Here is an 18,356-nt window from a genome sequence, read left to right as displayed (position 1 = left end):
CTCCCTTCTGTCATCAGGAAGGAGGGACCGCAGCATTTGGGCTCACGTGTCCAGAATGTGCAACAGTTTTCCCCCCCCTCCCCCATCAAGCCATCAGGCTCCTCAATTCCTAGACCATACGGGTACTAGTATATCTTGGATTTTTTTATTGTATTATGACTTAATATATCTGCTCCATGGACTTGGAGAAACGCTATCTTGTTGTGACTGAGCATTGCATTAGTAGTTATGAAATGAACGACAAAATAAAGGTGACGACTTGAAGGTCTTTCAGCCCAAAACATTGACTGTCTATTGCCGTCTGCGGATGATGCCTGACCAACTGAGTTCATGCAGCATTCCGTGTTGCTCTGGATCCATGCCTCTTAGATCACCCGCCAACTGCATTCACCAGCATAAAACTGGTACTTTGCGCTCTCTATCGTGGTATTTTATCTCCCCTACCATTGGTGAGATGACTATTATCAAATGCCAAGTGCAGCTGCTCCTTTAAACCCTCCCCCATTCGAGACCAAGTGAAGGGAATGAGTGGGGCATGCAGTGACATCCAGTAAAGTCAGCTCAGCCCTTACCCTCAAGCCCTCTATTTTCCAAACACCTGCCCCAGCCCCTAGACGCAACAATGTTGGGGTTCCCCTTGCCCTCACCTTTCACCCAACCGCCCTCCACATCCAACATATTATTCTCCGCAACTTCTGCCACCTACAACATGATCCTACCACCAGAAACATCTAACCATCACCGCTTTCTGCAGCTACTACTCCGTCCTGGGACTCCCTCATCCTCTCAGCCTTTCCCACTAACCGTGCTATGACTGCAGGAAATGCTATGCTTGCACCCACGTTTCCTCCCTCAGCACCATTTGGCGTCCCAAACAGTAATCTTCTGCATCCAGTCCTCCTGTCGAGGCCTCCTCTACATCGGAGAGATTGGACACAACTGGGCAATCGCTTCATTGAGCGGCTTCACTCAGGCTGTTGCAACTGCAGGGGCCTCCCATTGGCCAATTTCGGACCCCACCCCCCTATGTCAACATGTCCATCCATGGCCTTGGACACTGCCAAACCAAAGGAGCCTGCAAATTGGAGGAACCACACCTATTAGGTCTGGACACTCTTCAACCAGATGATATTAACATTGACTTCTCTGGTTTCTGCTAGGTTTCTCTCTCTTTCTTTTCATATCCCTCTATTTCCTTTCCTCCAGCTTTCCGCCTCTTTCCCTCTCCATTCAGAGAACGCCCCTCAGCTTTTTTCCCTTCTGCCCTCCCACCTATCAATGACTCCAAAGACTGAGTTAGGAACGATATGTAGCTGGCCTGACTCCATGTGCTCGAATGAATGGAAGGGGGTAGGGAGGTTGACCTTTATGGCCAGGTCACAAGGGGAGGAGTTACTGGGGATCGATCATCAGTGGGCTGGCTAGTCACTCACTCACAGAGCAGTATATACATATTATCACGCCACCCTTATCCACCTATGACCTCTTGCCAATTGGGCCATGCTTTTCTCCCTGCCCTCTTTATCCCTCCTTTCCCCCCTCCCCCCCACCTTTTCATTCAGGGGTCTGCTTACATTTTTGCTCATTCCTTAATGAAAGGCTCGGGCTTGAAATGTTGCTCACCCTATGTGACATGTGCACGACATGTCGAGTTTATCTAACGTATTTGTGTATTGCACTACAACCCCAGCATCTGCAGACTTTCCTGTTAAACGTCTTTCCCTTTCCTACCCTTTCCCCCACATTCCTTGAATTCCTCATGTCAAAAACTTATCAAACACAGGCTTGAAAATACTTGGTGACTGAGCATCCACGGCTTTGGGGCCAAAGAAAGATTTACAAGCCCATGAGTGAGGATATTCTCCCTCTTCAAAAACGTTTCCTCTCTAACCAAGCGTAAACTTTTTTTTATCCCAGCAACAGTGCTTGGGTGTATTTGTCCCTAGTAACCACAGTGTTGTTTAATTTGGTCTCCCTTAGATTTGGCAAACGATTTCTGTCACTTCGGTGATCAATCACTTGTCTTCCTTCAGTCGAGTTTTCCAGGAAAAGTACTGATGAAAAATAATTGCGCAAAGCAGAGAGCTAATGGGGTCATGACGTGACATTTCTAAAGTAGAAACAGCTGACAAACGACTCAAAATCTAAGCAAGTGCAAGAAATATTGAAACAAGGAAATGAGATTTGGGATATGAGGGTAGAGGTGGAGGGACATAGGGAAATGGGTGTGTAGGCTGGAGAGAATGTAAGAAAGGGAGCGCATAATAGTGAGAAGGATGAGGTAAGGGGAGGGTGAACACTTGGAAGGGAGGGGAGAATGGTTGGGAGGGGTGACTGGTCGGGAGAGGCAAATGGCTGGGAAGGGAGGGGCAAATGATTGGGAGGGGCGTATGGATGGGAGGGGTGAAAGGTCAGGATGGGCAAATGTTTGGGAGGGGAGGGGAGAAAGGTTGGGAGGGGAAAACAGTAGGGAGGGGCAAATAATTGGGATGGATGAATGGTTGTGAGGCGGGAACAGTTGGGGGAATGGTTGGGAGGGGTGAACAGTCAGCAGGGGCAAGCGGTTGGGAAGGGAACAGTTGGGAAGGGTGAACGTCAAGAAGGGAGGAGCAAATGGTCAGGGGGGAACAATTTGGAGGGGCAAATGATCGAGAGGGGTGAATGTTCAGGAGGGGCAAACGATTGAGGGAGTGAATGGTCAGGAGGGGTGAACGGTCAGGAGGGGCAAATGATCAGGAGGGGTGAATGGTCAGGAGGGGTGAATGGTCAAGAGGGGCAAACAGTTGTGAAGGGAGGGGCAAACAGTCAGGAAGGGAGGGGCGAACGATTGGGAGGGACAAACGGTCAGGATGGGGGAATGGTTGGGAGGGGTGGGGGCAAAACGTCAGGAGGGGAAACCATTTGGGAGGGGTGAATGGTCAGGAGGGCTGAATGGTAAGGAGGGGTGAATGGTCAGGAGGGACAAGTGGTTGGGAAGGGAATGGTTGGGAAGAGTGAACGTCGAGAAGGGAGGGGAAAATAGTCTGGAGGGATGAACAATCAGGAGGGGTGAATAATTGGGAGGGGTGAATGGTCAGGAGGGGCAAATGGTCAGGAGGGGTGAATGGTCAGCAGGAGTGAATGGTCAAGAGGGGCAAACAGTTGAGAAGGGAGGGGGCGAACGGTCAGGAAGGGAGGGGCGAACGATTGGGAGGGACAAACGGTCGGGATGGGGGAATGGTTGGGAGGGGTGGGGCGAAAGGTCAGGAGGGGAAACCATTTGGGAGGGGTGAATGGTTGGGAGGGCTGAATGGTAAGGAGGGGTAAATGGTCAGGAGGGACAAGTGGTTGGGAAGGGAATGGTTGGGAAGAGTGAACGTCAAAAAGGGAGGGGCAAATGGTCTGGAGGGGTGAACAATCTGGAGGGGTGAATATTTGGGAGGGGTGAATGATCAGGAGGGGAAAATGATCAAAGGGGTGAATGGCCGGGAGGGGTGAATGGTTGGGGGGCGAATGGTTGGGAGGGGTGAATGGTCAGGAAGAGAGAACGGTTGTAAAGAGAAGGGTGAACCATGAGGAAGGAATGGATGAGCCAATGGGAAGGGAAAGTCAAGGGTAAGATGAGTAGGATGGATGAGTTAGATTATTGGTTTAAGGCGTACATCCACCATCTTCCACCGCAGCCAAGCATGACTGTAAACCATTGAACATCACTCCCTTGTGTTGGGGCAGTAATAACACTCTCACCAGAGCCCAAACATGTCAAAGATGATATTGAGCACCAAGAAGACTAAAAAAAATCATCGTGAGGGATGAACCTCTAACTTCAAAGTGGGAACTGGGTTTAAAGGTCCAATCATGACGTTGGTGGTGGGGCAGGGTGATGTGTTTGGCTGCTGGGGCAGACATAGATTCAGTCATACTACTCAGAAGCAAGTCCTTCTGCCCATCATTCCTATGCTTACCATTTTGCCCAACTGCAGGTCGGTGCAGAAAGACACATGGTGGGAGTTAACTGTAGGTGGATCCAGTTTATTGCTTTGTACCTCAGATTCACATTATACCCGACTGAAGTTGGCCTATACTTGGCTGTGACAGCAGCCTCTGCCTGAATGGTCCTTGGGCACATGGTCAGTGAAGTTTGGTGGAAATGGAGGCCATATATTCCTTCCACTACTGATTTTTGCACCAACTGCAACTGTGAATATTTATTTATTTCTCTTTTTCTGCCTTGGTCTATTATGGGAATGTAACTTGTATTGTTCTAGTTAGTGTGTGGCTGCAGGAAGAAAGAATTTCAGTGCATCTGCACATTGTTCTTACGGGCCTGGCTATAAACTCTCATTATAGGTGCTCCTCAACTTACGATGGGGTTACGTTCTGGCAAACCCCATCAGAGGTCACCTACCATTTTTTAAAATTAAATTTTGAATACCTTTCTTCCACACTGAGAAAACGATTAACATACACAGCTGAAGGCACACTGGCCACGAAGAATGTTTGAAGCATTGACCTAAAATTAATTGCTCGAAGGTGAGAATGGTGGGGACACTAAAGTGACAGGGTCATTAATGTCACTCTCTTCTGATGATGTTTGAGAACAGCTCGTAGAATGCACTGGGCCCTCGACCCTTGTTGATGGTTTAATTGGTGTAGTCTATTTGCTGCCTTCATGCTGAGCAAGTGACTTGAGTTTCAACTCCAGATTAATCGCTCTCCTCTTTCTCTTCTCACCAGAAGCAGAAGACACACATGGGCTTTTAGTAGATGTAATGGGCTGTTTACAGTACACTCGTTCGCGTGGTCACTTCAGAGACTGCGAGCGTGGTTGAGTCAGCACCACAAGAGCGCATGCGGAACAATACTCTTGCGTGATGGCTGCCATCACCCAGCATTGCGAGAAAGTAGCGTACCGCACATTTCAATCACGGGAACAGAGCGGAATTCAAAATTGAAACAACAGATTTTAACCATTGTAACTCTGACAAATCGTACGCCGGGCTATCATAAGTAGGGGAGCACCTGTACATCCTAATTACCACCACTGCTCATTTGGTGCCTTTGTGCATTTGCAAGTTACGGAGCGGACACAGAAGCAATTTTTGTTATTTCATCCAAGGCATAGTAAATATTCAATCACTTTGAAGAAATCAAATTCTAATTAAAGACTAAATCATAATTATACAATAAAAATTCTGAACTGTGACATAAATGGAAATTGTGATTGTAATTTAGGTGTTTCTCAGTTTGCAGGAGGGAAATATATGGCTTAAGCTCTATCTTGATGTGGCTTTTTTCTGTTTTCAGAATGTGGGGCTGTAATAAATGCTTCAAGAGGATTTATTGTACTGGAAGGATATCCTGGCAACTCTCACTGTGAATGGACGGTGACAGTGAATCCCAATTTTGCAATTGAATTAAGGTAGGATGGGTTTGTCATAAGAAGCGTCGGACTCCTCCTTTGGAGGCTGAGTTTTGGCAAGGAGTTTGGTCCTTGACGTAGCCTGGCTCTGCCACTCACCTGAGAAGATGGAGGTGAGCCACCTTCTTGAACCACTGCGGCCCTTCCCATTGGCTCATCCATTCCTTCCTCATGGTTCACCCTTCTCTTTATAACCATTCTCTCTTCCTGACCATTCACCCCTCCAACCATTCGCTCCCAACCATTCACCCCTCCTGACCATTCGCCCCTCCCAACCATTTGCCCCTCCTGATCATTCGTACACCTGACCATTTTGCCCTCCCACCTGTTCACCCTACCCAACCACTCACCTATTCTAGGAGCCACAATATTGATGTGACAAGGTCACTTCTTCGATCATGATTACCCCAGGATGTTGATGGTGACTCTATTGAAAGACTTCTGTTGGAGATATTTTCTGCTTCCCTCCCCTGTGACTGTTACTTGCCACTGACCAGCTGTGCACTGATACTGTTCACATCTGAATTCAGGGCGCCCTGGGCTGTTTCACTCGCTGAGGATTGACGAGTGGAAGTGAACAGAGTGCAAACGTTAGCGCATATACCCGAGTCAGAATTTCGGTGCATGTGCTACAATGTGTATGACAATAAACTCATTATCATTATTACCTGATGGAAGGATGATGGTTCGGTGGGGCAGTTGCTCTGTGAGGTTCACACAGACGCTGCCTTCATGTCGAGGACAACCACTCTCACCTCTGTGAATCAGCTCTTATTAGGACGAGGATTGTGATTGAGGTCTGGAGCCCAGTGGTTGACACAAAACCCAAACCACGCTCAGCGAGCATGTTAATGGAAGGGGCATGCTGATTGACAGAACTGTTGAAGACACTTTCCATTGCTGGTGATTGAGAGCTGACCACACGGTAATTAGATGGGATTTATCCTCTGATATTGGGCGGTGCCAGATTGTAACTATTCTGGAACAGTTTGGTGCAGGAGAGTCGTTGTTCGACGCTGCAACCGGGACACCTTTCATTGCCCAGGGGCTCTGCTGGTTCCCAGTCGTTGGGTGACTTCACCTGGTTTTAGCAATGGCAGTGACTTGACATGGATCAATCACAGCAATTCTGGCTGGGAATGATTCAGTCTTTTCACTCACTGGGAAAGGCAGCCAGCACCCTGCAGGATCTATCAGTGAGAAGTGTGAAATCAGTGCCCGCTTCCTGTCAGCGAGAAGTGTGAAATCATGCACCAACAGCCTTTAAGACAATTTCCTCTCCGCACCCATCGGGCTCTTGAATGAGCCCCACAACAGTGGGTGTTAATATTCCCTTTTCACTGTAATCATACACTCTGTAAATTGTAAAAACACAAAACGCTGGAGAAGCTCAGCAGGTCAAACTGTGTCCTTTATGTAGCAAAGATACATAACGTTTCGTGCTTGAGCCCTTCATCAAGGTACGAGAAAATGCCTTGGAACAAAGGAGTGGGGGGGGGGGTGGTAGGGTTGTGGCAAAGGCAGATGAGAGGTGGAGAAAGGAGGGAGGGGACAGCAGTAATGGGGGGAGGAGGGATAACTGGGTGGGCAGAAGAACTGGAAAGACAGGGAAGGGGGAAGGGAAAGAAAGGGTGAGCAGGTTTGGGGGAAAGAAGTATTGTGTTCTTTACGCAGCTGTACGAATGTTAGAGTTACCCTGTTGGTCAGTTTGCAGAAGAACCCTTCTCGCTGTGCTAGGTATTTTGTGACAAGTAAGTATTCTGGGCCCTGCCAGGGATATGTCTGGAGATATTCTTAGAACTTCCTCCCTCTGTGTTGTTCAGTTGTTCCCCACCGTTCACAGGCAGCAGCAGCAGGACCACAGTAGCAGTCGGACCCACTGGCTGAGTGGTCACTGAGCCTTTGCTTGTTCTGCTCACACACCAGGTCCTGTGTTGTAGCTTTACTGGGGTGGGGGTGTATTCATCATTAGGCATTCCCAGCATTTCCTTCTGCACTCCTTACTGAACCAGGGCTGATCTCATGACTTGACAGTAACGTAGTCATACGTACAGAAACAGCCCTTTCAGCCCAACGAGTCCATGCTGATCACTGAATCCCTATCTACCCAAATCCCATTTACTCACACTTTGTGGCCACTGGGAGATCCACGCTATTGCAGCAGAGAGAGCCAAGGTGTTCAATAAAGTGATCTCCCAGCCTGTGTCGAATCTCTCCGATGTAGAGGAGACCACAACAGGAGTACCGGATGCAGTAGACGACCCCTGCAAATTCACAAGTGAAGTGTTGCTTCACTTGGAAGGACTGTTTGGGGCCCCGAATGGTGGTGAAGGAGGAGGTGTGGGCACAGGTGGATCATCCCCTGCGGTCACAGGTCTTTATTCAGAGGCCTTCCAGTTTTTTTTTGGCTCAGGCCCGAAACGTTGGCAGTTTACCTTTACCTCCTACAAGTTCCTCCGGCCATTCTGTGTGTTTTGACTAATCTACTGTTCAACTAGTGCCACACCCCTCTGGAGTATAGACGTACACTGTTGTGGTTTGTCTCCTACATGTCCAGTTTGGACTGACAGACATGCTGCTGTTTTTGTGTGCTAATACGCTGAATCTGCCTGGCCATATGGTCTGATAAAGAACATCATGAGGTAATGGTTGGTGCTTTGGTGCCATCTCCTGTTTGAAATGAATGTTGCCTTTTTGCCAGGAATAAGAAAGTGACTCTAGAAAGTTTTTAGAAATAAATCACGAAATTCTGTAGAAACCGTGGTTGAAGTAAAAATCACAAAATGCTGGAGAAGCTCAGCAGGTCAAACAGGGTCCTTTATGTAGCAAAGGGAAAGATACATAATCACTGTTTCGGCCTGAGCCCTTCATCAAGGTTAGAGAAAATGTCGGCAGGTGTCCGAGCAAAAGTGGGGGTGGAACGGTGTGGTGGCAAAGGCAGGAGATGATAGATGGAGAGAGGAGGGAGGGGACAGCAGCAACAAGGGGGTGGAAGAATGGCTGGGTGGGTAAGGGGGAAGGCTTTTTGCTAAACTTGCTCGCCTTGTCTTTCCCCTCCCCCTTTCCTGCCGTTCTATTTCTTACCCCCTTCCCCCTTCTCCACCCAGCCATTCCTCCCCTCCCTCCCCTCATCCACCCATCATCTCCTGCCTTTGTCCCCTCCCCCCCCCACCTACCCTTTTGTTCGGATGCCTGTCGGCATTCTCTCGTACCTTGATGAAGGGTTCAGGCCTGAAACGTTGGTTATGTATTTTATCTTTGCTACATAAAGGACACTGTTTGACCTGCTGAACTTCTCCACCATTTTGTGATTTTTTTTAACCAGAAAGTTTAGACATCTTTGTTCTTAGTTGCCTGAGTTTACTATTCTTACACCAGTCCCTGCAGCCCTGCTCTTCCTGCCTCTGTAACTTCCTTCAGCCCTAATCTCAACCCCACCTTCCTCCCACATCTATTAGAATCACCTCTCCCCATCTCACATGGACACATGTCTGTCAGGATTATCTTCCACTGTCTAACATGGATGCATCCTTCAGGATCTCCTTCTCCCATCTCACTTGGACATACATCTGATACAATTGCCTCTCCCATCTCAGAAGGCTAGTGGTCCATCAGAATCACCTCTTCCTGTCTCACCCAGACACATGTCTGCTAGAATCTCCTCTCCCTGTCTCACACAGACTCATGTTCGTCAGAATAACTTTCCAATTTCTGGATGTAGTATCTGTCTTTGAGGGATTTCCTACCTGTAGAGGGAGGGGTTCCTCATGAGGTGGCTTGGAGGGAGAAGTCCCTCATGGGAAGCAGGGAGGGAGGGGTCCCTCATGGGAGGTGGGAAGGGAGGGGTCCTTGTGCGGAGGGTGAAATTGAGGGGTGGAGGGAGGGTGTGGAGAAAAGGATTCCTGTATTGGGATGTATGGAGGAAGGGGTAAGACATGTAGTGTGGAGGGAGTGTACCCTGCAGGTGGTATGGAGGGCGGTGTTGCACTCGGGTGATGTGGAGGGTGGTGACCTCCATGGGTGGTATAAAGGGTGTGGTCAATCGTGGGTGGTATGGAGGGTGCAGACCCCCACGGCTGGAGGGGAGGGTGCGGACCCCCACAGGTGTTATGGAGGGTGTGGACCCCTGCAGATGATATGGAGGGTGTGGACCCCCGCAGGTGATGTGGAGGGTGTGGACCCCCATGGGTGGTGTGGAGGGTGCGGACCCTGGCGGGTGGTGTGGAGAGTGTGGATACTCACAGCTGTTATGGAGGGTGTGGACCCCTGCGGGTGGAATGGAGGGTGCAGATCCAGGATGTAGACCCCTGAGGGTGGTGTGGAAGGTGCAGACACCCATAGGTGGTATGGAGGGTGCGGACCCCTGCAGGTGTGTGGAGGGTGCAGACCCCCATGGGTGTTATGGAGGATGCGGATCCCTGCAGGTGGAATGGAGGGTGTGGAGGGTGCAGACCCTGATGGGTGGTGTGGAAGGTGCAGACCTCCCCGGGTGGTGTGGAGGGTGCAGACCCATGTGGGTAGTGTGGAGGGTGCAGAATCCCGCGGGTGGAATGAAAGGTGCAGACCCCTGCGGGTGGAATGGAAGGTGCGGACCTCTGTGGTTGGTATGGAGATTGTGGACCCCCATGGGTGTTATGGAGGGTGTGGACCCCCACGGGTGGAATGGAAGGTGCGGACCTCTGTGGTTGGTATGGAGATTGTGGACCCCCATGGGTGATGTGGAGAGTGTGGATCCCCGTGGGTGGGATGGAGGGTGTGGACTCCCGTGGGTGGGATGGAGGGTGTGGACTCCCGTGGGTGGGATGGAGGGTGCGGACCCCAGTGGGTGGTGTGGAGGGTGTGGACCCCTGTGGGTGGTGTGTTGGGTGTGGACCCTCACTGGTGCAGACTCCCATGGGTGGTGTGGTGGGTGCTGACCCCTGTGGGTGGTGTTGAGGGTACCATCCCCCAAGGGTGGTGTGGAGGGTGCAGACTTCGAAAGGTAGTGTGGTGGATGCCATCCCTTGCGGTTGTGTGGAGGGTATGGACCCCTATGGGTGCTATGGAGGGTGCAGACCCCCATAGGTGGTGTGGCAGGTGTGGATCCATGCAGTGGTGTGGAGGATGTGGGCCCCCATGGGTGTTATGGAGGGTGCAGACCCCAGTGGGTGGTGTGGAGGGTGCAGACCCCCGTGGCTGTTGTGGAGGGTGTGAACCCCGGCGGGTTGTGTGGAGGGTGAGGTGCTCAGGTGTCTGCAGCTCAGTGTACGACCTCCTCTGCTCCAGGTTCTCCATGCTCAGCCTGGAGTTCGATTACATGTGTCAATATGACTATGTTGAAGTCCGAGATGGCGACAACATCGACTCCAGGGTCATTGGCAAATTCTGTGGAAACGAGCGGCCTGCTCCAGTCCGAAGCACAAGGAACCTGTTGCACCTTCTGTTTGTATCTGATGGGTATAAAAGCTTCGATGGATTTTATGCCACGTTTGAGGAAGTTGATGGTATGTCATCTGGTTCCCAGTCAATGTTCACCAGGTCCTTTCACTGACAGTTCATGTGTGCACCTTTCTTGCTCATCCCTCAATGCCCTTTCTTCCTCTCTACTCTCCTCCATTTAGCCTCTCTCCCTTCCTTGGTCCTCATTCATGGGGTCTCTCTCAGTTTGTCGATACCTGTCCTCAGCAGCCCGCCCTCGGGTGGAGGACCACTGCATCCTGTGACTTCCAGAGGTCGTGGGGTGATGGGTGGGCCTCCTCAGGCTCCCTATAGGAGGCGAGAACCTTCCTCACAAGCAAAGCATTGTGTTCGGTTTCTGGAACATTCCTATTGTCATCAGACAGGGTTGGGGATGTCACGCTGCACAGAACAACGTGCACAGACCACACTGCACGGGATTTATCTTTATTTTATTTAGAGATACAGCTCGGTAACAGTCCCTTCCAGCCCACGAGACCATGCTATCCATATACCCCCAGCTGTTCAATCAACCTACCATTGTTTTTGGATGATGGAGGAAACAGGAGCAGTCGGAGGAAACCCACGGAGGTCACAGGGAGAACGTGCAAACTCCTTGCAGACAGTGGCAGATTCGAACCTGGGTCGCTCGCGATGTAGTAGTGTCATGCGAACTGTGCCACCTATCTCCACACTAAAGGATTCATGCATTATCAAAGAGAGAGTGCAGAAGAGATGCCTGGATGGAGCGCTGGAGTTAGAAGGGTGAGGAGCATGGGTAGTCACGGCAGGGGAATAAACGAGAGAACGCAGGCTAAGATGAGAGGGGAGACATTGAAAGGAGATCTGAGGAGAGGTACTTTAGCGTTACAGTATTAAACCTCTGTCTGATCATTCCCAGCAGTGCTTTTACCTTGCACAGGCAGAGTATAAGACCAGGCCTGATCCCTGAAAACAGGCTTATTTTGCAGGATTAGTTTAACCTCTGTCATGTCCAACCAACTGCCCACCACTGTGCCTAAACGGAAGCTGAGATCCGAACAAAATTTACCAGTGCCTCTTGTAACAGGTTTGTGCTGTATCAAGCTGAAGCCTGTGCTTCTTAACGGTAGCCTGTGTTGTTTAAAGACCAGCTTAAGCTAGTCCGTGTTGGTCAAATATAGCCTGTAATGCTTCTCTAGCCTGAAGTGCTTAGTCTGTGATGTTTAAAGCTTGTCTGCAATAATGAAAGTTAGAATATGAGACTTAAAGTTAGGTTTATAATGCTTAAATTAAATCTCGCCTGCAATTCAGAGTACCCTACGATGCTCAAAGTTAGCCAATGAGGCTCAAAGCTAGCTGCACAATTATATCCGGGCGGGACGGTTCGTGTAGCTGGGTCTGGAACCGGGGTTCGAATCGCACACTGTCTGTAAAGAGTTTATACGTTCTCCCGATGCCTGCATGGGTTTCCTCCATTTTCCTCCCACCCTTCAAAACATATGGGGGTTGGAGGTCAAATGGATGTAATTAGGTTCATAGGTCTATTGCCATTCTGTATGTCTAAATAAAAAATAAAGATAAATACCCAGCTTGAATCACTGACCCCTTCGACACTGCAGAAAGGGAACTGCTCTGCTCACTGCACCGCTGCGGTAATAATTCCAAAGCAGGGTATTGGAGGTGATCATGGAAAGGAGAGACTGGCCCGAGTGTGTCCAAGGGGGAAGTGGTGACAGCAGATGTGCTGAGGTTTCCTGGAGCTGGCTGATAGTACAGGGATTGGAAATAGTGAGGGGTTAGGAAGTGGGGCCAGGAGGTCTTAGTGCGGAATACTGCAGTCCTGAATTCTAACTGAGGAGCACTGGCCAAGAGCGGCTGGAAACAGAAGACCTTGACTATGCCTCTTGCCATTTTTCAGCGTGTTCCTCCTCTCCCTGCTTGCACGATGGGATGTGCCTCCAGCTCGGACCAGCTGGGTACGAATGTGCCTGCCTCGCTGGGTATACTGGAAAACGCTGTGAAAACAGTGAGTATTACAATTTGTGCCAGTTTTAGTGTGTAGGTACTTCATACCATCCTATTCACAATCCTCATCCATTCTTGAAGCCTGAACGCATGGAAATATTTGGAGGAAATGGGACATAGAGTCATAAAATGTGGAAACAGACCCTTCAGTCCAACTTGCTGACACTGACCAAAATGTCCCACCCACACGAGTTCCACCTGCCTGCATTTGGCCCAGATCCCTCTAAAATAGTTGTGTTCATTCTCTTCATAATGATTCAAATTTGTTCTGGCGTAAAGGCTGGTCACCTACAGAAGGTCAATGAGAAGAGAAATAAGTAGAACATAGAACATTACAGGACAGTACAGGCCCTTTGGCTCTCAATGTTGTGCCAACCTATATTAACCTACCCAACAGTCTAAACCTTTCCTATCTCACACCCATAACCCTCTATTTTTCTTTTGCATCCATGTGCCTACCTTTTCAATTCTAAATATTCTACATTTTATTTGCAACGTGGAGGAAGCCGATTCTGGCCATTGAAACAGGTGCCATGAATTTCATCTACAACCTTTATGCTTTTGGAGGGTGGGATAAAGCTGGAGAACCAGGAGAAAACTCATGCAGGTCACAGGAAGAGCATGCAAACTCATTACAGACAGTGCTGGATTTGTACCCTGGCCACTGGCGCTGTAATTATAGGATGTTCCTATTTTACCAGCCCTGGTAATGCATTTCAGGCACCCGCCTTGTAACAAAAAAAACCTAAACTTACCCCTGACGTTCCTCCCTTCACCTCACGTGGATGTCCTCTGGTATTTTTTTACTTCTGTTCTAGGAAAAAGGCATTGGCTGTCCACCTCATTTACACCTCTCCGAATCTTGTAGACCTCAAATAAGTCACCTCTTATCCTACTTCACTCCAAAAGGAAAAGCCCTAGCTCTGTTAACTTTGCCCCATAAGACACATTCTCCAATCCAGACAACATCCTGGTAAATCTCCTCTGTACCCTCTCCATAGCTTCCACATCCTGCCAGTAATGAGGCGACCAGAACCGAGCACAATATTCTAACTGTGGCTTCACCAGTGTTTCATACCTTTAAATCTTTAACATAACATAACAATTTACAGCACGGAAACAGGCCATTAGGCCCTTCTAGTCCGCACCGAACCAAACACCCCTCTCTAGTCCCACCTCCCTGCACAATGCCCATAACCCTCCATCTTCTTCTCATCCATATACCTGTCCAACCTTTTCTTAAATAATACAATTGACTCCGACGCCACTATTTCTCCCGGAAGCTCATTCCACACGTCAACCACTCTCTGAGTAAAGAAGTTCCCCCTCATGTTACCTCTAAACCTCTGCCCCTTAATTCTTAACTCATGTCCTCTTGTTTTAATCTTTCCTCCTCTTAACGGAAATAGTCTATCCACATCCACTCTGTCTATCCCTTTCATAATCTTAAATACTTCTATCAAATCCCCTCTCAACCTTCTACGCTCCAAAGAATAAAGACCTAATCTGTCCAATCTCTCCCTATACTCTAGATGCTTAAACCCAGGTAACATTCTGGTAAACCTTCCCTGCACTCTCTCCACTCTGTTTATGTCCTTCCTATAATTAGGCGACCAGAACTGCACACAGAACTCCAAATTAGGCCGCACCAACGTCTTATACATTCTCAACATCACCTCCCAACTCCTATATTCCATGCAATGATTGATAAAGGCCAGCATACTAAAAGCCTTCTTCACCACCCTATTCACGTGAGTTTCTACCTTCAGGGAACGATGTACCGTTACTCCTAAATCTTTCTGCTCTTCTGTATTCATCAATGCTCTCCCATTTACCACGTATGTCCTATTCTGATTCTTCTTACCAAAATGAAGCACCTCACACTTATCAGCATTAAATTCCATCTGCCATTTTTCAGCCCACTTTTCTAAGTAGCCCAAATCCCTCTGCAATCCTTGAAAACCTTCTTCATTATCAACTATTCCACCTATCTTAGTATCGTCTACATATTTACTAATCCAATTTACCACCCCATCATCTAGATCATTAATGTATATAACGAACAACAATGAGCCCAATACAGATCCTTGAGGCACAACACTGGTCACCGGCCTCCAACCTGACAGACAATTATCCACTACCACTCTCTGGCCTCTCCCTTTCAGCCAATGTTCAATCCATTTGACTATCTCAAAATTTATACCTAAAGACTGCACCTTCTTAACTAACCTTCCATGTGGTACCTTATCGAAGGCCTTACTGAAGTCCATATAGACAACTTCCATTGCGCTACCCTCATCCACATTCCTAGTCACCTCTTCAAAAAATTCAATCAGATTTGTCAAACATGACCTTCCTCCCACAAATCCATGTTGAGTGCTCCTGATCAGACCCTGTCTATCCAGATGTTTATAAGTACTATCTCTAAGAATTTTCTCCATTAATTTACCTACCACAGACGTCAAACTTACAGGCCGATAGTTGCCAGGCTTCCTCCTTGAACCCTTTTTAAATAACGGAACCACATGCGCAATGCGCCAATCCTCCGGCACTATCCCCATATCTAATGACATTTGGAAAATTACCGCCAGAGCATCTGCTATTTCCTCCTTCACTTCTCTCAATGTCCTGGGGAAGATCCCGTCTGGTCCCGGAGACTTATCCACCTTTATATTCTTCAAAAGCCCTAAAACTACATCTTTTGTAATCTCTATATTCCCCATATTTACCCAATCTGCTTTTTTTATCTCACATCTCCCAATATCCTTCTCCTTAGTGAATACCGAAGAAAAGAAACTGTTCAATATCTCCCCCATTTCTCTAGGCTCCACACACAGTTTTCCGCTCTGATTCTCTAAGGGACCAATTTTGTCTCTAGCTTTCCTTTTACCATTAACATATTTGTAGAACTCTTTTGGATTAGTTTTCACCCTGCTTGCCATAGTTTCCTCGTACCTTCTTTTACCTTTCCTAATTCCTCTCTTAAGATTCCTCTTACATTCAATGTATCTTTCAAACATCCCCTTAACTCCATGCTTCTTATATCTAATGTATGCCTCCCTTTTTCTTCGAACCAAGTTTCCAATATTCCTTGAAAACCACGGCTCTCTCAAACCTTTTGCCCCTCCTTTTAACCTAACAGGAACATAAAGCTTTTGCACTCTCAAAATCTGATCTTTAAAAGACTTCCATCTCTCTACTACATCCTGCCCATAAAACAAATTGTCCCAATCCACACCCTGCAAGTCCTTTCACATCTCCTCAAATCTAGCTTTTCCCCAATCAAAAACCTCAACCCTTGGCCCCGACTTCTCTCTTTCCATAATGACATTGAAGCTGATGGCATTATGATCACTGGACCCGAAATGTTCGCCAACACTAACCTCTGTCACTTGACCCATCCCATTTGCCAACAGTAGATCTAACACTGCTCCTTCTCTGGTTGGCACCTCTACATATTGTTGTAAAAAACTATCTTGCACACATTTCACAAACTCTAACCCATCCAGTCCTTTCACAGAATGTGTTTCCCTATCTATATGTGGAAAATTAAAATCTCCCATAATTACAACCCTGTGCTTATCACAAATATCTACTATCTCCCTACAGATTTGCTCCTCTAGGTCTCGGTCCCCTCCGGGTGGTCTATAATACACCCCTACAAGTGTAACCTCTCCTTTCCTACTCCTCAGTTCCACCCAAATTGCCTCCATGGATGTGCCCTCTAATCTATCCTTCCTAGGCACCGCTGTAATATTTTCCCTGACAAGCAATGCAACCCCACCTCCTCTTGCCCCTCCGACTCTATCACACCTAAAACAACGAAACCCAGGGATATTCAGTTGCCAATCACATCCCTCCTGCAACCATGTCTCACTAATCGCTACCACATCATACTTCCAAGTATCAATCCACACCTTCAGCTCATCCACCTTTTTTACAATACTCCTGGCATTAAAATATATGAATTTCAGAGATTTCCCAATTTTTAATCCCTGTTTTCCCTCATCTTTAAGAACATTATTTACTTTTCCTGCCAATTGCCCTTCATCTTCTTCCAGAGCATTTCCCTTCTCTATCACCTGCCCATCCATATTCAAATACTTACTACAAACTTTCTTTGTTTGCATTCTAACCTTCTCCTTACTGCTCTGTACTATTTTGTTCCCTCCCCCCAACCATTCTAGTTTAAAGGATCCTGAGTAGCCCTAGCAAATACCTCTGCCAGGATTTTGGTCCCCCTGGGATTTAAGTGTAACCCATCCTTACTGTACAGGTCACATCTCCCCCAAAAAAGGTCCCAGTTATCCAGAAACTTAAAACCCTGCCCCTTACTCCACCCCTTCAGCCACGTGTTAATCCTCCACCTCATTCTATTTCTATTCACACTGTCACGTGGCACAGGGAGTAATCCAGAGATTACCCCCTTTGCGGTCCTTCTTTTTAACTCCCTACCTAACTGCCTGTACTCACTTTTTAGGACCTCCTCTCTATTTCTCCCTATGTCATTGGTACCTACATGTACCACGACCTCTGGCTCCTGTCCCTCCCACTTTAGGATATCCGGGACACGAGCAGCAACATCCCAGACCCTGGCACCAGGGAGGCAAACCACCATCCGGTTCTCCTTGCTGCGTCCGCAGAATCCCCTATCCGTCCTCTTAACTATGGAGTCTCCTACCACAATTGCCCTCCTCTTCCTTTCCCTCCCTTTCTGAGCTACAGGGGCCGACCTCGTGCCAGAGGCACAGCCACTGTTGCTCCCCCCAACCTTGATGTCCCCCTCAACAGTGCTCAAAGAGGCGTACTTATTGCTAAGGGTTACATTCACAGGGCTCATCTCTGGCACCTTACGTTTTTTTGTCCCTCTCCTAACAGTTACCCACCTTTCATCCTCCCGTGGCCCTGGCGTGACCACCTGGCTGTAACTCCTGTCTATGACTTCCTCTGTTTCCCTAACCAGCCTGAGGTCATCGAGCTGCAGCTCTAGTTCCCTAACACGGTCCCTGAACTGCAATATTCTTGAACTCAATCCCCTGACTAATGAAAGCCACTATACCATAGGATTTCTTAACTACCCTAACACCCGATATTGTGTGGCAAGCTTGAGAGATCTATGGATATGGGGCCAATTTCTTCCTCAATGTTAAGAATCTGCCATTAAACAATTACTCCACCTTAAGGTTTGACCTTCTAAACTGCATCACTTCATACTTCTCCAGATTAAACTCCATCTGCCACTTTTCCATCAAACTCAGCATTCTGTTCATATTCCTGTTGTCACCTATGACAACCTTCTACACCATCCACAACACCTCCAACCTTTGTGTCATCTGCAAACTTACTGACCCATCCTTCCACTCCTTCGTCTAAGTCATTTACAAAATTCACAAGGAGCAGGATTCCCATAACAGATCCCTACAGAACTCCACTGGTCACTGAAGGCTAGGCTGCTGAACATTTCCAGCTTTTTTCCTGTTTTATTTTGGATTTCCAGCTTCTGCGGCAGTTT

General features: G+C 48.1%; 1 protein-coding gene across 1 annotated transcript in view; it reads left to right on the top strand.

Moving 5' to 3' along the window:
• The window catches only part of pamr1b (peptidase domain containing associated with muscle regeneration 1b), a 103,537-nt gene that overhangs the window by 23,430 nt on the left and 61,751 nt on the right, over positions 1–18,356 (top strand). The window contains exons 4-6 of the mRNA XM_069895726.1: positions 5,287–5,401; positions 10,667–10,884; positions 12,738–12,845. Of these exons, the coding sequence (XP_069751827.1) occupies positions 5,287–5,401; positions 10,667–10,884; positions 12,738–12,845 (441 nt within the window). The remainder of the gene's footprint in view (positions 1–5,286; positions 5,402–10,666; positions 10,885–12,737; positions 12,846–18,356) is intronic.

Source organism: Narcine bancroftii, chromosome 1 (assembly GCF_036971445.1).
Source record: "Narcine bancroftii isolate sNarBan1 chromosome 1, sNarBan1.hap1, whole genome shotgun sequence".
NCBI lineage: Eukaryota > Metazoa > Chordata > Chondrichthyes > Torpediniformes > Narcinidae > Narcine > Narcine bancroftii.
This window is presented reverse-complemented; position numbering and strand designations above follow the sequence as displayed.